The 21,977-nt window shown below is 48.4% G+C and overlaps 1 protein-coding gene across 1 annotated transcript in view; it reads left to right on the top strand.

Annotated features, from left to right (window-relative positions):
- The window catches only part of CRTAC1 (cartilage acidic protein 1), an 822,281-nt gene that overhangs the window by 666,650 nt on the left and 133,654 nt on the right, over positions 1-21,977 (top strand). The window contains exon 8 of the mRNA XM_088482771.1: positions 15,368-15,504. Coding sequence (XP_088338897.1) covers positions 15,368-15,504 — 137 coding nt within the window. The remainder of the gene's footprint in view (positions 1-15,367; positions 15,505-21,977) is intronic.

Below are 21,977 nucleotides of genomic sequence, written 5' to 3'. Positions count from 1 at the left end.
GCAGAGTATCGGGGTGACAGCAGGCTGGGTATGACCTGATAGCAGAGTATTGGGGTGATTGCAGGCTGGGTATGACCTGATAGCAGAGTATTGGGGTGATTGCAGGCTGGGTATGACCTGATAGCAGAGTATCGGGGTGACAGCAGGCTGGGTATGACCTGATAGCAGAGTATTGGGGTGATTGCAGGCTGGGTATGACCTGATAGCAGAGTATCGGGGTGACAGCAGGCTGGGTATGACCTGATAGCAGAGTATTGGGGTGATTGCAGGCTGGGTATGACCTGATAGCAGAGTATTGGGGTGATTGCAGGCTGGGTATGACCTGATAGCAGAGTATCGGGGTGACAGCAGGCTGGGTATGACCTGATAGCAGAGTATTGGGGTGATTGCAGGCTGGGTATGACCTGATAGCAGAGTATCGGGGTGACAGCAGGCTGGGTATGACCTGATAGCAGAGTATTGGGGTGATTGCAGGCTGGGTATGACCTGATAGCAGAGTATTGGGGTGATTGCAGGCTGGGTATGACCTGATAGCAGAGTATCGGGGTGACAGCAGGCTGGGTATGACCTGATAGCAGAGTATTGGGGTGATTGCAGGCTGGGTATGACCTGATAGCAGAGTATCGGGGTGACAGCAGGCTGGGTATGACCTGATAGCAGAGTATTGGGGTGATTGCAGGCTGGGTATGACCTGATAGCAGAGTATTGGGGTGATTGCAGGCTGGGTATGACCTGATAGCAGAGTATCGGGGTGACAGCAGGCTGGGTATGACCTGATAGCAGAGTATTGGGGTGATTGCAGGCTGGGTATGACCTGATAGCAGAGTATCGGGGTGACAGCAGGCTGGGTATGACCTGATAGCAGAGTATTGGGGTGATTGCAGGCTGGGTATGACCTGATAGGAGAGTATCGGGGGGACAGCAGGCTGGGTAGGACCTGATAGCAGAGTACTGGAGTGACAGCAGGCTGGGTATGACCTGATAGCAGAGTAGCGGGATGACAGCAGGCTGGGTAGGACCTGATAGCAGATTATCGTGGTGACAGCAGGCTGGGTAGGACCTGATGGCAGAGTATCGGGGTGATTGCAGGCTGGGTATGACCTGATAGCAGAGTATCGGGGTGACAGCAGGCTGGGTATGACCTGATAGCAGAGTATTGGGGTGATTGCAGGCTGGGTATGACCTGATAGCAGAGTATCGGGGTGACAGCAGGCTGGGTATGACCTGATAGCAGAGTATTGGGGTGATTGCAGGCTGGGTATGACCTGATAGCAGAGTATTGGGGTGATTGCAGGCTGGGTATGACCTGATAGCAGAGTATTGGGGTGATTGCAGGCTGGGTATGACCTGATAGCAGAGTATCGGGGTGACAGCAGGCTGGGTATGACCTGATAGCAGAGTATTGGGGTGATTGCAGGCTGGGTATGACCTGATAGCAGAGTATCGGGGTGACAGCAGGCTGGGTATGACCTGATAGCAGAGTATTGGGGTGATTGCAGGCTGGGTATGACCTGATAGCAGAGTATTGGGGTGATTGCAGGCTGGGTATGACCTGATAGCAGAGTATCGGGGTGACAGCAGGCTGGGTAGGACCTGATGGCAGAGTATCGGGGTGATTGCAGGCTGGGTATGACCTGATAGCAGAGTATCGGGGTGACAGCAGGCTGGGTATGACCTGATAGCAGAGTATTGGGGTGATTGCAGGCTGGGTATGACCTGATAGCAGAGTATTGGGGTGATTGCAGGCTGGGTATGACCTGATAGCAGAGTATCGGGGTGACAGCAGGCTGGGTATGACCTGATAGCAGAGTATTGGGGTGATTGCAGGCTGGGTATGACCTGATAGCAGAGTATCGGGGTGACAGCAGGCTGGGTATGACCTGATAGCAGAGTATTGGGGTGATTGCAGGCTGGGTATGACCTGATAGGAGAGTATCGGGGGGACAGCAGGCTGGGTAGGACCTGATAGCAGAGTACTGGAGTGACAGCAGGCTGGGTATGACCTGATAGCAGAGTAGCGGGATGACAGCAGGCTGGGTAGGACCTGATAGCAGATTATCGTGGTGACAGCAGGCTGGGTAGGACCTGATGGCAGAGTATCGGGGTGATTGCAGGCTGGGTATGACCTGATAGCAGAGTATCGGGGTGACAGCAGGCTGGGTATGACCTGATAGCAGAGTATTGGGGTGATTGCAGGCTGGGTATGACCTGATAGCAGAGTATTGGGGTGATTGCAGGCTGGGTATGACCTGATAGCAGAGTATCGGGGTGACAGCAGGCTGGGTATGACCTGATAGCAGAGTATTGGGGTGATTGCAGGCTGGGTATGACCTGATAGCAGAGTATCGGGGTGACAGCAGGCTGGGTATGACCTGATAGCAGAGTATCGGGGTGACAGCAGGCTGGGTATGACCTGATAGCAGAGTATCGGGGTGATTGCAGGCTGGGTATGACCTGATAGCAGAGTATCGGGGTGACAGCAGGCTGGGTATGACCTTATCGCAGAGTATTGGGGTGACAGCGGCTGGTTATGACCTGATAGCAAAGTATCGGGGTGACAGCTGGCTGGGTATGACCTGATAGCAGAGTATCGGGTTGACAGCAGGCTGGGTAGGACCTGATGGCAGAGTATCGGGGTGATTGCAGGCTGGGTATGACCTGATAGCAGAGTATCGGGGTGACAGCAGGCTGGGTATGACCTGATAGCAGAGTATTGGGGTGATTGCAGGCTGGGTATGACCTGATAGCAGAGTATTGGGGTGATTGCAGGCTGGGTATGACCTGATAGCAGAGTATCGGGGTGACAGCAGGCTGGGTATGACCTGATAGCAGAGTATTGGGGTGATTGCAGGCTGGGTATGACCTGATAGCAGAGTATTGGGGTGATTGCAGGCTGGGTATGACCTGATAGCAGAGTATTGGGGTGATTGCAGGCTGGGTATGACCTGATAGCAGAGTATCGGGGTGACAGCAGGCTGGGTATGACCTGATAGCAGAGTATTGGGGTGACAGCAGGCTGGGTATGACCTGATAGCAGAGTATCGGGGTGACAGCAGGCTGGGTATGACCTGATAGCAGAGTATTGGGGTGATTGCAGGCTGGGTATGACCTGATAGCAGAGTATTGGGGTGATTGCAGGCTGGGTATGACCTGATAGTAAACTGTCACTATAATGCGCAAACATATTGTGCTGGGAGCAATAGTTAAACCTGTTTATAATGTGCTTGGCAAAGATGCATGTGGTGTTAAGTATGTAATCCAGTTCTTGGTGCTGGTGACGGTTAGTCCACATGTGGTACAGTTTAATCGGCTATTAGATTTAATCACATCCCGTTTCTGATAGCCATCCCTACAGAGAAGCACCAGCGGGCCGTAAGCGAAATAGAAAGCATGCTAGGGCCATTCAAGTTAATGTAAATAAATACTCCTCTTTCCCATTGTTAGCCAAGGAGAAAGCGAGTCTAATTCATTGAAATATCAGGATTGACAGTACATAGTGGGCCTGAATCAGCTTGGATCGCAGTTGCTAATACGCACGCAATCGGCCATATGCACCGCAGAGCACGTGCGCAAACTGCCCACTGCGATCGCAGAAGCTACGCAGACCCTGATTGACAAGAAGTGCCATTTCTGTGTGGGGACGGGGATGGGGGGGGGAATGGTCGAGCGAAAGTAAGTATGCCAGTACGTTTCAACGGTGTTGCAGGGGCGTGCATAAATTAGTCACTGCGATGTCATACGTAGCCTGAGGCCTCATAGCGCGTGAGGATGTTACCAATTCCTGAGCAAGGTCAGAACTTGTGCAAGTGTGCGTGAGGCAGCGATGGTACTCGATTGTACCGATGGTTTCGCAGTCTTGCTAAACATTACAGATGCGTGGTAAGTCATGCAGGCGTCCTTATGTAGTGCAGCGGCAGCATAGCGATAGCAATGGATTAGCATACTATCGCAGTTGAACTGCGTGCGTAATCGCTATTGCAATCGCAGTTGCAATCCGAAGTGAATCAGGCCCATAGTGTGAGACCAATAAAACAGCAGTATTGTTTTATGGGCCCAAAACATTGCTGCTCTAGACAACCCCCTTATTTTGCCTAACGGTTGCATCAGCCCTGCACAATTTCCCACAATGCTGCCATCGGGATTTTAAGGCTTTTTTAGTCGGTGTGCAGCAGAGGTTATGTATCACAAAAGCAGTATAAGCTCCCACATCGTCCATATAAATGAGTGTCTATGGGCCTGATTCAGATAGGGGCTTATGCACAACTACGATGTTTAATGATCGGCGAGCGTGCCGGATCTGTACTGCGCATGTGCCGATCACTGACTGCGACAGCGATCACAGTTCCCCCTAAGTCGCAGCATGTCAGGGGGAAGGGTCTGTGATGGCCAGCATTCTTCAAAATGGAGGTGTGTCCGCCCCATTTTAAAGGCCGCGGCAGAGTGAAAACACCGGCCATTCTGCGTAACCTATGGGTCACTCAGATGTCCGATGTTTTCCCAAATGATCAGATACTGCTTCCTCGGGTGCAGCAGCGGATCACAGAAGCTTTCAGGAGCTGTCTATTTATACGAGACATGTCCTGCAGCATTAGCATATCATCACACAGCCGCTGCATCCAAGGATGATGTCGGGTTTCAAACATGTTGGCCCCTACTGCATGTCTGATACATGGAACACATAGGCAAGATGGCATGAAATACATACATCTATGTTGTAGATTATTAAGGTATTATAGAGCTATTATTTGTACAAATAAAATGTGCTACATGAAATGTATTAATTTTAGCCTTACAGGGGTCCCAGGCAGTGGAGGCTCCAGGGATGGGGCTGCAGCACAGTCCAAAATTCAAATAGGGGAGTCTCACCAACTGCCAGTGAGTCCCAGCCAGTGATGTTTGGCAACATTTCAATGGCAGTTGGTGTGGTTCCCCTATTTGAATTTTGGAATGCGCTGCAGCCCCAACCCTGGAGCTGCCACTGGTCCCAAGTAAATTTAAATGGAATGGGTGTGATTCCCGTCAGCGGCAGGCCGACATCAGCAGTGTTCCGAGCAGCGGAAGCCCGACAGCGCTGGAAATCCCGATCGTGGATAGGTGAGTATCTACTAACCTAACATAACCCCCCTAACCCTCCTTAGGGGTGCCTAACCCTAACTTCCCCCCCAAGTGCCTAATCCTTATCCCCCCTCTATGTGCCTAACCCTAACCACCCCCTTCCCCGCTGCCTAAACCTAAGTCCCCCGGGGGGGTGCCCAACCCTAAGTCCCCCCCGGGGGTGCCTAACCCTAACCCTCCCTCCCCCTAGCCTAACCCTAACCCTCCCGGGGGGGTGCCTAACCCTAAGTCCCCCCCGGAAGCCCTAAACCTAACCCTCCCCCCCGCGGCTGTCCGCTCGCGGCGCCCGGCATCACTACGATCGGGATGCCGGGCGCCGGTCTCCTGGCGTCGGGGAAATGCCGGGATATGACAGTCGGGAAGCCGGCTGCCGGTATTTAGGCAGTCGGCTTCCCGATTGCTTCCCATTTAAATTCTGGTGGGCCCCTGTTTATAATGAACGAAGAGAAGAAGACTCTTTTGTGGGGGGCACGCAATGTAGTTATGATCGATATAAAATGTAACTTTTATTAATTATAGTTGGTAGTCCCAGTCTTCTGCCATGAATATGGGGTGTGTTAGCCCAAGCGGCTGTGGAGGACGGGTAGTCTGCAATGCTGGTCTGTGTTCGAGCGGCTTTGGACTGCAGAGAGAGTTCCGTGTGTGCGTCTGACGGGATGGTAAGAAAAGGGGTGAGGACCCATTGTCACAAAGCAGCTGGTATATAGGTATAGTCAGTCCCTAAATAGAAAACAACATATATATATATACATATACGTATTGAAGGTTGTCCTAGGTCCAGCTGTTTATTACACAGGAGCAGACATTCATTTTGGTTCTATTATGAACTTTTTATCTTGCTTATCCTGAGACATCTACCTGTTGATGCTTTTTAATAAATTATTGTGCTTTTTATCACACCATCCATCTCATTTAGCGCTGGTTCCTGTATATATCAGACGGGATGGTGCCCGGCCTGTCGAATCAAGTGACCCTTGAAACTTTGTAACAATATTTTGGTTTGACATATTTTACAGTATCAAAGGGGCTGATACCATAAGCTGTCCATTAATTTATTGCAATTAACACTTGTAAATACAACCGCTAAGCTAGCTTACAACTAATAAAAAACGACAAGACACCACTGCAATTGGTTTAAAATTAAACTGTATTTATTTATTTAATTAATTTTAATTTAAATAATAAGGGTGGCAAAGAAGGACGCTACCACACACCAGCTCTAGCCAAATTGACTACCTTAAAAAATTGGGGGACGACTAAACGCCCCCCCCTCTATAACGGCATAACCTGCGCTGTGCAGGACTCACCACCCCTTACTCTGGCACAGTGTGGATGCTCCGTAAGGAAACGCCCGCTGTCCTCCCGCAGGGGTAGGACATACCCGCCGTCTTTCAAAAGGGTAAGTGCCCCACAACGACCACTTATGCCACTTGTGGCCGCTGGCTAGTAGCGCCTTCCTGCCTTGCATACCTCTAACTCTTATTTTAAAGGTTAGTAAGACAAACAAACATGTAACTTATTGCATTTGGGTGGGTGGGTGGGACTTCCAAACTGCAAAGAGGCTGGACCTTATTCAAATCCTTCCTTAAATAGATATTGACAGGTATACGCCCTAAAACCCATTCATAGGCTAAAGTCCAATGTCCGTCACCACCAAACACAAACAACTAATCTACCTAGCAACAGGTTCCCAATCTTTATATCCCATTACAAAAAATTAGGACACTTATATGCTTCGTGCCTATACAGCCCTCAGCTAATTTTATCATATTTATATTTCGCCCTCACCCAGATTTGTCTGATAACATTTTTGTTATTCTGATCTTCTTTTTCTGGCATAATTGTTTGCCTATTGAATTTCCTTAACTAGGATCCAACTTTTTGGTGTACAGAACTGTACACTCTACTATATGTAAATATAGTATTTATATCTCATATATATGTTATATGTCATATGTAATGTGTGTGTAGCATTATTTTATAATCTATAATTAATAAAATTAAAATTTTATATCGATCTTAACTACATTGAGTGCCCCCACAAAAGAGTCTTTTCTTCGTTCATCATACTGCACTTTCCTGACTCTGGGGAGCACCGTCAACATCTGATAATCATTCACCAACATTGGTATTAATATTGTATCTAGTTGGCAATCCATATTAATTTTTTTCACCAAACCAATTTTTTGTTCATCTTGAACATTTAGGGGTGATCTCAAGCATCTCTGACTTGTCCTTTTGTTATCCTGTGCGAACTCCAAGAAAAACTTTTGTGTAGGGCCCCTGTTTATCCCAGTTTAGTGCAGCATGTGTGCAGGAATAACTATATAATAAGCGAGAAAGCATGTCTGTCTGTCTGTTTGTCCTGTATGCACGTACAGCATTTTTGACCTAGCTCCATCAAATTTGGCAGGGTGGTGTAATTTGATCAGGATTAGGTTTTTGCCTAGGTTCGAACTTTGTCAGGGCCACACACTGTCACACAATGCCTAAAAATGAGGACACTCTTAAATTACACAGGTTCTGGGGCTGGCTCATGTGCAAATTGGCAGTCTGCTAAAAACCTACAAAAAGTAGCTACAAAAGTATCCTTTTAGCCTCACAGTCTGCGCAAGTGTCAAACTTTCTGACTCATGGAAGCTCATATTAAATCCAGAGTTTTAGTCCTTTTTAAATTGACCATATATATTAGTCATCCCTATGTGTTTGCATGCAAAGACGTAACTAGAACTTTGGGTGCCAAAGGTAAAAAAAAAAATACATACTTTTGCCCCCACTCAAAGTCCATTCAGGTTATGCCACACAGTAGTACCCACTATACACATTATGCCATGCAGGAGTAGTGCCCCATATACATTATGCCACACAGTAATGCCCTTTACACATTATACCACACAGTAATGCTCTTTACACATTATACCACACAGTAATGCTCTTTACAGATTATGCCACATAGTAGTAGTTCCCCATATGACACGTTTTCCATACAATAGTAGTGCCCCTTACACATTATGCCACACAGTAATGCCCCTTATAACATTATGCCACACAGTAATGCCCCTTACACATTATACCTCTCCAGCAACTCGCCTCTCTGTGTCCCTCCAGCAGCCTCTCGCCTCCACCTGTGTGTCATCATTAGCCAGCAGGTGTGGATTTGGTGTCGGGTCACCAGCTAATTACAGCTGGTTCACCGGCAGGCAGCTGCAGACATTGACAGATATCTGACGCCAGTCGCGAGCCAATAAGAGCTCATGGAACGACAACCAATCAGGAGCCGCCACTGCTGCTTGGCTGTCAGTCCATGAACTCTGATTTCCTCTCGACATGCAGCGCTGTCTCTCCATGTCTGCCTGCCGATGCGCCAGCCATCATCAGCTGGCGGGCCGGCACCAAATCAACACCACTGACACCAGGCCCCCCCTTGGCGGCCCTGACTGGACCTACCCACCTTGTGTGCATCACTGGGTGCAAGGGGAGTGGCAGGTCACAGAGGCAGCTCGGGCACCATAGCAGCTGCACCCTTTGCACCCACGGTAGTTACGCCACTGTTTGCATGCATATTAGCAAACAGTGGTGTCCTTTTCAGGATCAATGGAATGGGGTTATAGGCGAGGACAGTGTAAACAAATAAAGGCTGCAATTGTACTTCAGGGTCCAGTCTTCAACCTGGGCAATATCGGGTATCCCAGCTAGTGACTAATATGATCATAACTGAGATCAAACAAGGAAGCATTCCAGTATCATTTGTACAATAGATAGAGATTTCTAGTTAATGATGTATAATACAGAGTGTGTTTTAATGAGTGCTATACAATACAGAGAGCATTGTAGTTCTAGATATACAGTACAGAGATAATTCTAGTGACTGCTAAACAATACAAATAGCATTCTAGTAACAGACATGCAATGCAGATAAACCTAATAAACACACAACTGAGGAGCATCCTCTGCCTGCCATTCGACTGCCAGGTGTGGTAGTCATGGTGACTGTAGGGTGAGCAGCTACAGTGCCAATTCCAACAAATTTGGTTGGATATATTCTGTGTATGTTTTTAATTGCATGTACACTTTTTTCTTCTAGAAACTAAACACATATTGTATTGGGGTAATTTTGTGCATACATACCCAAGGGGCGCACCTTTATCTCGTGTTTCATGGATGCTTTAATGTTAAAAACTGATGACCGTGCACAACTGTATCTGTTACAGTACTTTTGTGCTCCACAAATGAAACCTGGATTACTTGTGGTGAAGCGGGACATTCATGAGGCCCCTGATATTGCACAACGGTGTTCCAAAATGTCTATCCCTTCCTTCTGCAGCAAGAAGTTTGTGAGGACAGGCACAGCGTCCAAGAGAAAGCTCTGCGTCATGAACTGTGTATATTTCTGTCATTTTTCTTGTTTCAGAGGAACTTAATAACTGTGGAAATCTGTAACTGAGGTGTATCACCTAGAGGACATCATTTAATAGGGAGGAAATAATTGTGCAGTGTAGTATCACTATATCTTGTGATTGGGCTCCATGTGAGCACCTGCTAGAATACTAAATATGTTGTGCAAAATGGAATGGGTATGTAATACCGGCAGCCGGGATGCCCCCTGTCAAAATACAGACAGCGTCATCCGATGGTCGTTATTCCAACAGGGGTCGGGTAAGTATACTTACCCTCCCCCCTTCTCCCTCTAACCCCAATCCTCCCTTCTTGTAGCTTAACCCTCCCCACCCCGGACCCTAACCCTCCCCATTAGTGCCTAAACCTAAGTCTCCCCCCTTTGTGCCTAACTCTCCCCCCTTCGTGCCTAACTCTCCCCCCTTTGTGCCTAACTCTCCCCCCTTCATGCCTATCCCGCCCCCTTAGTGCCTAACCATAGTGCCTAACCCCCTTTCCCCAGTGGTGCTTAACCCTAACCCCCCCTAGGGGTGCCTAACCCTACCCCCCCCCCACAAAACCTAATGCTAACTCCGCTATGCTGCCTAAACCTACCAGCTAAGACGCCCCAGACTTATCTCGTTCGGGCTGGCACTTGCCGACGTCAGGATTAAGATAGGCGTTGGTATTTCGACGCCTACCTTAAAGCCTGTGTCGTGCTTCCAATGCCTGGATTCAGACCGGTCTGCTAACTACATCCTGTGCAAAATAGGTTTTCACTAGTGCAGATTGCAGAACTTATATATGAAAGCTGTGTGCACACAAGCTCTAATAGTAATAATGTCTCTAAGTTTGTGGAAATCCCAACGTCTGCTTTCTTTCTTCTAGTAACAAGGCTGTCTGGAGAGTAATATACAGTATATATATTTTTTCATTATACTGTAGCTGTGATGGACAATGAATCACACTGGCCAACTCTCCTTGAATGTCCCTGAAGTAGTGGTGATCCCCCTGACTCCCTGAAAAGTCTAGGACAAGGCACACTTGCCTACTCTTCCAGGAGTCGCTGGAGGCTCTCAATTTTTCAAGTAACCTCTCACACCCCCGAAAAAGTAGACTGATCTCCTGCATCCCGCCCACAGTGAAGTGGCCAAAATGGGGAGATTTTCTGAGAAATTTGCGGATCCATAGGGAAGGGACGGGGCTAATGACAGCTATAGTCTGGCCCCGCCCCCCGAACCTGAGAGCAGGAACTCCTCTCCGCCTGATCATGGAAAGGAGTCCTTAAATTTTGTTAAGTATGGGGCAAGGCCCACAATGGAAGAAACACTGGGGAGAAGACTAAGGGCTCTATTTATTAACATTATTTTTACTAAAATAAAGTGAAAAAGGGTGTTTTCACACCCTTTTCACATTATTTTAGTTTCACCTGTAGTTATTACAGGGCAATTGGAGTAGAATTAGTAAAATTCTACTCCAACCCCCAGTATCACTTATTTTTAGTAAAGCAGATCGCATTTCCCATAATTGTAATGGGAAATGTGATCTGTGTGCAAGTTACTAAAAATAAATTGTAAAAAAATACCGGGGGAAGCCCTGTGATAATAACGTCACCTGGAGGTGGCATTATCCAGGGTCTCCTCCGGTTACCGGGCTCCCACTCTGCTCTAACGGGGAGAGCAGAGGCGGGAGCCGGTACCAGTAATCAGCTATGTGGTCTAATCAGACCGCAAGCTGATTGCTGTAAAAAAAAGAAAAAAAAAATTAAATATTTTTTTTTACTTACCTGAATCCAGGGACCGGTGATCGGGCCTCCGGTGATGGCTCCTCTCCGGTCAGCTGGTCTCCCACAGTGCACTGGGGCCCGGTCATCAGGTGATCGGGCCCCAGTGCAGTATGGGAGATCACCTGATCGGGATGCCCGGAGAAGACCACCGGAGGACAGGAGGATGCAGGTAAGTGTAATGAAGGGAGGGGGGGTCGCGGGGGTCCGCGATCGCGGGGGCGGGGCTTAGCGTCGGTGGGGGGGTAGTAGCGGTGGTCGGTCGGCGCATGCGCGGGCTCTTAGTCGCGGTATTTTTTCCGAAAATACCGCGACTAGAGTGCGGATGGGATCCGCAGGGACAGAGCTTTATCGCAAGCTCTGTCCCTGCAAGGGATTTATAGTAAATCCCTGTGATATTGCCTGAATTCGCAATGCGAATTCACTCGGTAATATCACACTACAATCCGCATTCAATATGCGGATTGTAGTAAATAGAGCCCTAAGGAGGATATTTGCTGCAAGGAAATGACCAATGTTCCCCAGCACACTGATGGCTACATAATTTGCTATGTAACCAAGGGTATCTGCAGTGCTGAGAAGGATACTTTATTGATCAAAACTTTGTTGTGACACGGCCACTATGAAAAACTAGTTTCTTACTCTCCATAAATGGGTGCCTAGCAATATAGGACTGTTAAAGCTAGTGTCAGCACTTAAGATATAAGTGGTAAAACACCCTCCTACCCAAACATGAAGTCTGGGCTGTAATTGGCAAATAAGAAATGATCAAGCAAAAATGAATAATCATTGATCAATATTCAAACAATTTATTAACTAGATTAATGGCATCATAATACAACTCACTAATGTGTTGGCTAAACAAAATTTTTAAATATACAAATAACAAAACTCATCTGTTTTCAGTTCTACTGTATTTCCTTTGGGTTAAATTGGGAAACCCACTAGCTCTCCTTGTATAGGTAGCAGCGTTTGGGCACCCATTGGCATGCGCTGCATTACAGGGGATGTGGGCTGCATTACAGGGGATGTGCGCTGCATTACAGGGGATGTGCGCTGCATTACAGGGGATGTGCGCTGCATTACAGGGGATGTGGGCTGCATTACAGGGGATGTGCGCTGCATTACAGGGGATGTGCGCTGCATTACAGGGGATGTGTGCTGCATTACAGGGGATGTGGGCTGCATTACAGGGGGTGTGGGCTGCATTACAGGGGGTGTGCGCTGCATTACAGGGGATGTGCGCTGCATTACAGGGGGTGTGGGCTGCATTACAGGGGATGTGCGCTGCATTACAAGGGATGTGCGCTGCACTACAGGGGATGTGCGCTGCATTACAGGGGATGTGGGCTGCATTACAGAGGATGTGTGCTGCATTACAGGGGGTGTGGGCTGCATTACAGGGGATGTGTGCTACATTACAGGGGATGTGTGCTGCATTACAGGGGGTGTGGGCTGCATTACAAGGGATGTGCGCTGCATTACAGGGGATGTGGGCTGCATTACAGGGGAATGTGCGCTGCATCACAGGGGATGTGCGCTGCATTACAGGGGATGTGCGCTGCATTACAGGGGGTGTGGGCTGCATTACAGGGGATGTGCGCTACATTACAGGGGATGTGCACTGCATTACAGGGGATGTGTGCTGCATTACAGGGGAATGTGCGCTGCATTACAGGGGATGTGCGCTGCATTACAGGGAATGTGCGCTGCATTACAGGGGATGTGCGCTGCATTACAGGGGAATGTGCGCTGCATTACAGGGGATGTGTGCTGCATTACAGGGGATGTGCGCTGCATTACAGGGGGCGTGCGCTGCATTACAGAGGGTGTGGGCTGCATTACAGTGGATGTGCGCTGCACTACAGGGGAATGTGTGCTGCATTACAAGGGATGTGCGCTGCATTACAGGAGAATGTGTGCTGCATTACAGAGGATGTGCGCTGCATTACAGGGGATGTGCGCTGCATTACAGGGGATGTGTGCTGCATTACAGGGGAATTTGTGCTGCATTACAGGGGATGTGCGCTGCATTACAGGGGATGTGCGCTGCATTACAGGGGATGTGCGCTGCATTACAAGGGATGTGCGCTACATTACAGGGGATATGTGCTGCATTACAGGGGAATGTGTGCTGCATTACGGGGGGATGTGCGCTGCATTACAGAGGAAGGTGTGCTGCATTACAGGGGAATGTGCACTGCATTACAGGGGATGTGCGCTGCATTACAGGGGAATGTGTGCTGCATTACAGGGGAATGTGTATTTTCATGTAACCTTATAATACCTTATATACAGTGCAACTTATCTCCTAAAATAAAGACAAAGACAACAGTGTTGGCATTTTAAAATCTTTGTCAGTTTTATTTTTGCCAAATACTAGATTTTTGACTGTAAATTAATACTAATATTGGTGACGGAACAAAGAGAATGCACATGACAAAAACAACAAACAGTTCAAACAAACATACAAACACAAGCCAAGCATTGGTGATCAACTCTCCTTTTCTTCTAAGCACCCATCCGGGTGGTATAGCCCTTTCCCATCCAGGACAATTGGCTGACACCTTACTTCACTTTCAATGAGAGCGCACTAAGCCTAACTATTAACATAAGCTAACCAAGTGCTGTTATTTTCCACAACCCCGAACAGCCATCAAACATACAAACAAAACAAAAAAGGGAAAGGGAGGGTGGGAAAAACTGGAACAAAGAGACAGAGGCCCTCATTCAGAGGTGGTCGGAGGATGCAAGCGGTCGCTCAGAAACTGGGCGGCCGCTTGCATCCTGACCGGCCGCCCCTGTTTCGGTCGTTAGGCTGTGGGTTAACACCCACAGCTCTTACCGACCGCTAGGGTGATGGTCTCGATGGTCATTGACCATCGCGACCATCGGGACTTACGACGAGACCCTAGGGTAGAGTCTCACTTATCGTAAGCCCCGGAGAGCTTCTGGCACTAGTGATGTCAGTGGGGCCTCCCCCAAACGGCAGGCGTTCCCATGGGCAGGCCACCGTTTGGGCTGCCACCCCCCCGGTCCGCCTTCCAAGTGGGGCGAGCTGTCAATCAACATCGACAGCTCGCCCCCTTTGGAAAGAGACCCGCTACGACCGGCGCTGTCGGTCGTAGCAGGTCTCACGCATGCGCACGAAGGAGCCGGCGTGCGGTCGTAGGAGCTCCGTCGTGCGCTTGCGCGAAACCCGGACAGCGACAGCCGAGCTGTCGCTCCGGGTCTCGCACCAAAGGGGGCGTTCTGTCGATGGTGACTGACAGCACGCCCCCTTTGGTGGGCGTGCCGGGGGCGTGGCTGCCAGACGGAGGCGTTCCCATTGGAACGCCTACCGTCAGGGCCCGGCCCCACTGACATCACAAGTGATGTCAGTGGGAGTGATTTTGGCTCTGATAGAGCCAAAATCACTCCTGGGCTTGCGGTCACCGAGACCCTACCGCAGGGTCTCGTCGCAAGCCCGATGGTCGCGATGGTCTTGACCATCGCGACCATCTTTTTGGCCACTCGCATATGCTGTGGGTGGTCACCCACAGCTGTGCGAGTGGCCAGGAGGCACTTCATTTTTAGGTAGGAGGGCACTGATCCAGAGCGAGCGCTCTGAATCAGGCCCTCTGTTCCAACTCCGGGTCAGACCCGGAATTTTGGTGGAAAAGGGGTATATGACTCATTTTCGGCAAACACAGATGCCGGAGGCTTGCAGCGTTGCACGGGACATGAAGGTTCACGATGAACAAGGACGCATCTGTATACTGACTTAGCTATCTGCATTGGGGCTCATTTACAGTATCAGACAGTCAGACATAACAGAATTGGGGGGAGAACTTCTGTATTTGATAACGTTTGTGAATTCATAATAAGATTATATCAACAGAAATGGAACAACAGCTCATCAATACATGAAGGGTCAGACAGGGACACATTGTGTTGCCTCTTAGTGATTGGTAACCTGCTGTTAAATTAGTGTACAAATGATTGTGTTACCATTCTAATTTGAAGATTTGTTTTGATGATTTCATGGTACAATAACACCTGAGTTATTAATAATAGATAATTGTGAGCTCTTCTATCTCCTCTCTCCCCTGACAGGATATTGCTACTCAGAAGTTCTCCATGCCGTCTCCAATCCGCACTGTGATTGCTGCTGACTTCGATAATGATCAGGAGCTGGAAGTGTTTTTCAATAATATCGCCTACAGGGGCTCTTCAGCGAATCGTATGTTCAGGTAATATTACAGGCTGCAAACATCCTCAGACATTCTCTCATAGAGGTTTAAAGGGACGTTATCCTGGAACTGACTCATGCTGAAAGCACTATGGACCTCATTCAGAGTCGGTCGAAGCGGCCGCACGGTCACGGGAAAAGGGGCCGGATATGCAAATGATTCCCTCGCAAGTTGCCTCCCTAAGTTCGGATCGGTAGCTGGCCGACCAAGGGGAGGAAGCGGCCGGAATTAAAAAAAATACGCCCCCTTCTCGTACGCATTACACGTCATCTCCGGGCATATAAGGCTTAATCGAGACCATCGGGGACCATCGGCACTGGTCGTAGAGCTTAAGGTTGACCATACCCTCTCTTAAGCTCTACGATCATGTCAGTGTAAAAACCTCCCATGTCACATGTGCCATGACGCTACTTTGTTAATTATGCACTCCCATAAACCGTATGCACTCCCATAAAATGCCGTTCGCATAATTAGGCACTCCTGCGTTCGTATCTCCACTCCCCCGTTTTCAAGCACCTTCCCGTTACCACCCACAAACGCCTCAATCTGTCACTCAAACTAACGACCTGGCTGTGTTCAAGGAGAGAGAAATTTCTGATCGTAGCGGCTAGTTTGCGCACGCGCATTGCGAACTTTACGCATGTGCAGTATAGCGAACATCGGTGGCGGTGGCCGCTTCGACCGACTCTGAATGAGGTCCAATGTATTGTACTATGGGCCTGATTCAGGTTGGTTCGCAAGGCTGCATTCGCACGCAGTCGGCCGATGCTTACATTCTGCGCATGCGTATGCATCGCCCGTGCGTGAACCGACTGCTGCGATCGGGAATCAATCGCAGTAAGCACGCAGTCCCATTACACAGTGGTTGACAGGAAGTGACCATTTGGGGGTGGAGAGGGGGGGTGGTCGGGCGAACGCAGTCGTGCCTGTTCATTTGAACGCTGTTACAGGGGCGTGCATAATTAAGCCCCTGCGATTGTATACGTAGCCAGAGATCTAGGAAGTTTAGCCGTTTCTGCGGCAGGTTCAGGTTAACCACAACTGCGCGTATGGGATCGATGTTACCGATGTTTTCGCTAACTTGCAGACGCATGTCATGGGAAGTGGGCAGCTTTATACAGTGATGGGCGTCTTGGTATAGGGCTGTGGTTGCCGTGCGATTGCATTCATTAGCATATTTTTGCAGCGAGCGGGTGTGTGCGAACGCAGCCGTGCGATCCGTGCTGAATCAGGCCCTATGGTCACTGCAGTGTGTTAACATCTCTTAGTAAGTTAGAAATGCAGTTTGATCATGCAAGTCACCTGGTTTCCCTCAACCATCTCACTATTAAATGTTTATATATAAACTGAAATACATTATATTGTGCTAAGTATCTGATAATTGTATGATACTGAATATGTCTGAAATAAATTAAACTGAAGGTCAAAGCTACTTACAGAATAAATAGGGTGATATTTCTCCATTAGTCTGCACCATTAGTGTATAACCTTGTATGTAGCTTAGACATACATGTCATTGTGCCCTTGTTCGGCCTGAAGAAGCGGCACTGCACCTGCGGACACAACCGCTGTGATGACATCATCATGGGAGACATGTTATTGCACTGTGCACATCCCGAGAACCCATTTTGGACTCTCAGCTGCCAGCCAGCACACACAGAGGGATTGTGCGGACTGGCACTTGCCAGCGCCTGTGCTGTGGCATCGCCAGTGCCTGTGTAGGGATAATGTGCAGGCCAGCCCCAATGCCAGTGTGCGCAATCATGTCATAAATGCTAGATTGGACTTTGTAAAGCTGGCACTCCACTCTGTGTGGCCGTTGAGTTCACCCTAGGGCCAGTGGTGACCGCCTGGCAACCCATTTACATTATTTGTGCCCCCATCATTTGCAAAGCAAAACATTTGCAATGAATACAATTGCTATTGGTTAAACATGACACAAGGGTAGAATGAATTGTAAATTGTGAATTGTATCTTAGAAGTCCCCCGGCGGAGGATACAGCTGTCAGTGTGATGATTCTCTTCCTTGCTGTAAAGTCCGATCACAGAGCTCTTGCATGAGTCACTATCCCAGGCACATCCAAACGCGTTTCGTCATTAAAGACTTCGTCAGTGGGTGTGTCTAAGTGTCTCATCCACCGCCTTATATCCCGCTGTCAATCATCATTTAATATTACTCACTTTGTTTCAATTGTCACTTAGGGCTCTATTTACTACAATCCGTATTTGTAATGCAGATTGTAGTGTGATATTACCGACTGAATTCGCATTGCGAATTCAGGCAATATCACAGGGATTTACTACAAATCCCTTGCAGGGACAGAGCTTGCGAGAAAGCTCTGTCCCTGCGAATCCCCTCCGGAGCCTTATCACTGTATTTTCGGAAAAAATACCGTGACAAGTGCCCCGGGAATGCGCCGACAGGCCGCCGCTGCTACCCCCCTGTCGCCAAGCCCCACCCCATTGCTAAGCCCCGCCCCCTGTGATCGCAGACCCCTCACCCACCCCGCGACCCCCCTTCCCTTAATTACACTTACCTGCAGTTATCGGGCCTCCGGTGATGTCCTCTGTCGCCCCGGTCAGCTGACATCCCATACTGCACAGGGACCCTGGCAGGTGATGGCCGGGCCCCAGTGCAGCATGGGAAACCAGCTGACCGGAGGGAGGACATCACCGGAGACCCGAACTCCAGTCCCTGGACTCAGGTAAGTTTGGTTTTTTTTACTTTTTTTTTACAGTGAATCAGCGTGTGGTCTGTTTAGACCACACAGCTGATTACTGGGGTCGGCTCTGGGCTCTGCTCTGCACGTTATTGGTGGCATTATTGTCACAGGGCTTTCCCCGGTATTTTTTCACATTTTATTTTTAGTAACTTTGGTCAGATCACATTTCCCATTACAATTATGGGAAATGCGATCTGCTTACTAAAAATAAGTGAAAATTAGGGGTTGGAGTAGAATTTTACGAATTCTACTCCAATTGCCCTTTAGCAACTGTAGGTGATACTAAAATAATGTGAAAAGGGTGTGAAAACACCCTTTTTCACATTATTTTAGTAAAAATAATGTTAATAAATAAAGCCCTTAATCCCTCCTCCTTTGATCTTTCTCGCTTATTTAACAAAAACCAATCACATTTTATACATAGATATCAGCAGCATTTTCAAGCAGGTGCAAAATGTATTTTGTATACAACATGTGCAAAACCAATTATAAAACAAATTAGCACTAGTCACGTTTCTATTTTAAAGGAGCATTTTTGCAAGCAACATTGATCATTTAAAAGGACATTACTGCATGTGTGCTATCAATACACATAAGTATTTAACATCATTTGCCAGTGTTAATACAACTTTATATCCCATTTATCCCCATATAAAAGCCGGGAGTTACTTAAATCATAATTGCCGACAATCTGACTGCTCCTTCCAGGAGGGAGCAGCCAGATCGGCAGAACAGGGGGCGTGGCCGGCAAAAGGTGGCGGTCCAAACGAACGGAGGTCGGTTTGCGGGCGTGACAGGGGACGGGGGCCACGCGATCGCGTCATTTTAGCCCCGCTCCCGCTACACAATACAGGAAAAAAAGGCATTGCGAAGCAGGGGGCGGGGTCAAAATGACGCAAATCAGGTAATTGGGAGGGGGGGTCGGGGGATCGGCGGCAGGCGGGAGGCTTGCCTGCCTTTACGGGGGGGCGGGAGCTGCACCTGTTTATCGGGAGGCTCCCGCCCGAATCGGGAGGGTAGGCAACCCTGACTTAACTAACGACAAAAGTATTAATTTTTACAATTATTTTAAACAATAATAAATCCATAATCTAAAAATAGGTATATTCTAGGGAATAATATTTGAATTCACATACATAATGATTTGATTGTTTGGATAAATGGTTGTTGAGCTGAACATTTGGGGGACAAACGATTATCTGAAAAGCACTCATTGCCCGATTCTGTTGCAGGTCATTCGGCCGCATTGTGTAGAAAATAAATGCAGATCTTCACCTGTATACAAAGCTGGCTGCACTGCCCCCATCGGCGGATCCAGAGCAAAATGACAGGGGCACCACTATAGGAGAAGGTGTATTTTGCTCCTGGAAAAGTGGGTGTGGTCTTGTAGCAAGGGGCGTGGCCTCACAGGGAATGCCATACCCACGAGCCACGTCCTTGTTTTCATCATGCTGAGGGCATGGAGTAGATACAATAACCACTGCCAAGACAATGTATGTCCTACCTGCCAGATGGTGTTCTAAGCTCCGTTGGTATTTCTCTATGGACTGTACTGTGTTTATTAACAGTATTTTTTATCAAATAAAATGAAAAAGGGTGTTTAACACCCTTTTCACATTATTTTAGTATCACCTACATTTACTAAAGGGCAATTGGAGGCCCCAGTGATCAGCTGTGTGGTCTAATTAGCTGATCACTGCAAAAAAAAAAGTGAAATAAAAAACGTACCTGATTCCAGAGTGATCGGTGCTCCGGTGATGTCCTCCGGGCACTTTTCGCCTGTTAGCATTTCGCCGGAGTGCGTTTACACGTCCTTTGGAATTGAATAGGGTGAAAAGCGGGGGAACGCATGTAAAGTGGATTCACCAAAAACACGCGATGTAGGCGAAAAGTACATTTCGCCGAAGGAGGAGAAATTATCGGGGGAAATTGAATATGGGCCTTAGTTGGACATTTCTCACTACAACTGCATTTTAAAAGCGGATTGTAGTAAATAGGGCCCTAAATCTTGGAAGGTTTCTGGTAGGTGACAGGGTGAGTCTGCGGGGACAGGTCTGGTAGGTGACAGGGTGAGTGTGCGGGGACAGGTCTGGTAGGTTACAGGGTGAGTGTGCGGAGACAGAGTGAGTATGCAGGGACAGGTCTGGTAGGTGACAGGATGAGTGTGCGGGGACAGGTCTGGTAGGTGACAGGGTGAGTGTGCAGGGACAGGTCTGGTAGGTGACAGGGTGAGTGTGCAGGGACAGGTCTGGTAGGTGACAGGGTGAGTGTGCAGGGACAGGTCTGGTAGGTTACAGGGTGAGTGTTTGTGGGGACAGGTCTGGTAGGTGACAGGGTGAGTGTGCAGGGACAGGTCTGGTAGGTGACAGGGTGAATGTGCGGAGACAGGTTGGTAGGTGACAGGGTGAGTGTGCGGGGACAGATCTGGTAGGTAACAGGGTGAATGTGCGGAGACAGGTCTGGTAGGTTACAGGGTGAGTGTGCGGGGACAGGTCTGGTAGGTGACAGGGTGAGTGTGCGGGGACAGGTCTGGTAGGTAACAGGGTGAATGTGCGGAGACAGGTCTGGTAGGTTACAGGTAGGGGTGTGCACCGGCCACTTTTCGTGTTTTGTGTTTTGGATCTGGATCTTTCTTCGTGTTTTGGATCTGGATTGGTTTTGCCAAAACCACCCTTCCGTGTTTTGGGTTCTGGGTTTTGTGTTTTGGATCTGTATTTTTTTTTAAAAAAGCATAAAAACAGCTAAAATCACAGAATTTGTGGGTTTTTATGCTCCTATTCAATTATTAGCCTCAATAACCTTCATTTCCACTCATTTCCAGTCTATTCTGAACACCTTACACCTCACAATATTGTTTTTATGGCCAAAAGGTTGCACCGAGGTAGCTGGATGACTATGCTAAGCGACACGAGTGGGCGGTCACAAACACGTGGCCCATCTAGGAGTGACACTGCAGTGGCAGACAGGATGGCAGTTTGAAAAACTAGGCCCAAAACAGTACATACTGCAAATAAAAAAAAGAGGTGTAAGATGGAATTGTCCTTGGACCCTCCCACCCACCCTTATGTTGTATAAATAGGACATGCACACTTTAACAAACCAATCATTTCAGCGCCAGGGTCTGCCACATGACTATGGCTGAAATGATTGGTTCGTTTGGGCCCCCACAAAACAAGCTGGCAATTAATGTGTCCCTGCACAAACTGGCTCTACGGAGGCAAGATGTCGTCCTCATCCTCCTCATCCACCGATTCCTTGGATAAAACAGGAAAAAGGGATTTAGGTGACCCTGGACTGATTACGGTCTTAGCCAAAGTTTCTGAACTTGACAGTAACTTTTTATGAACGCGCTGCAGGTGCCGTATAAGGGAGGATGTTCCTAGGTGGTTAACGTCCCTACCCCTACTTATTTCACCTTTACATATGGTACATATGGCAAGACAGTTGTTGTCCGGATTTGGACAGAAATATTACCAGACCAAAGAGGTGGAATGTTTGGTCTTCTGCCCAGGCATGACCGTGATGGGCTTTTTCATCTCACGGACAACAACTGTCTCCCCCGGAGCCTGATTTAAACAAACCACATCACCATCAGAATCCTCCTCGCCAACTTCCTCCTCAGTGCCAGCTACACCTGTATCCTCATCCTGTTGTACTTCAACAGTGACATCTTCAATTTGCATATCATGGACTGTGGGTGCTCCTTTCAGCACTTGCAGGGGGCGTGCAAATGGTGGAAAGAGCCACCTC

Source organism: Taudactylus pleione, unplaced genomic scaffold (genome assembly GCF_031769625.1).
Source record: "Taudactylus pleione unplaced genomic scaffold, aTauple2 ptg000292l, whole genome shotgun sequence".
In the NCBI taxonomy this organism is placed as follows: domain Eukaryota; kingdom Metazoa; phylum Chordata; class Amphibia; order Anura; family Myobatrachidae; genus Taudactylus; species Taudactylus pleione.
The sequence above is the reverse complement of the archived record's forward strand: the minus strand, read 5'-3'. Positions and strand labels throughout refer to the sequence as shown.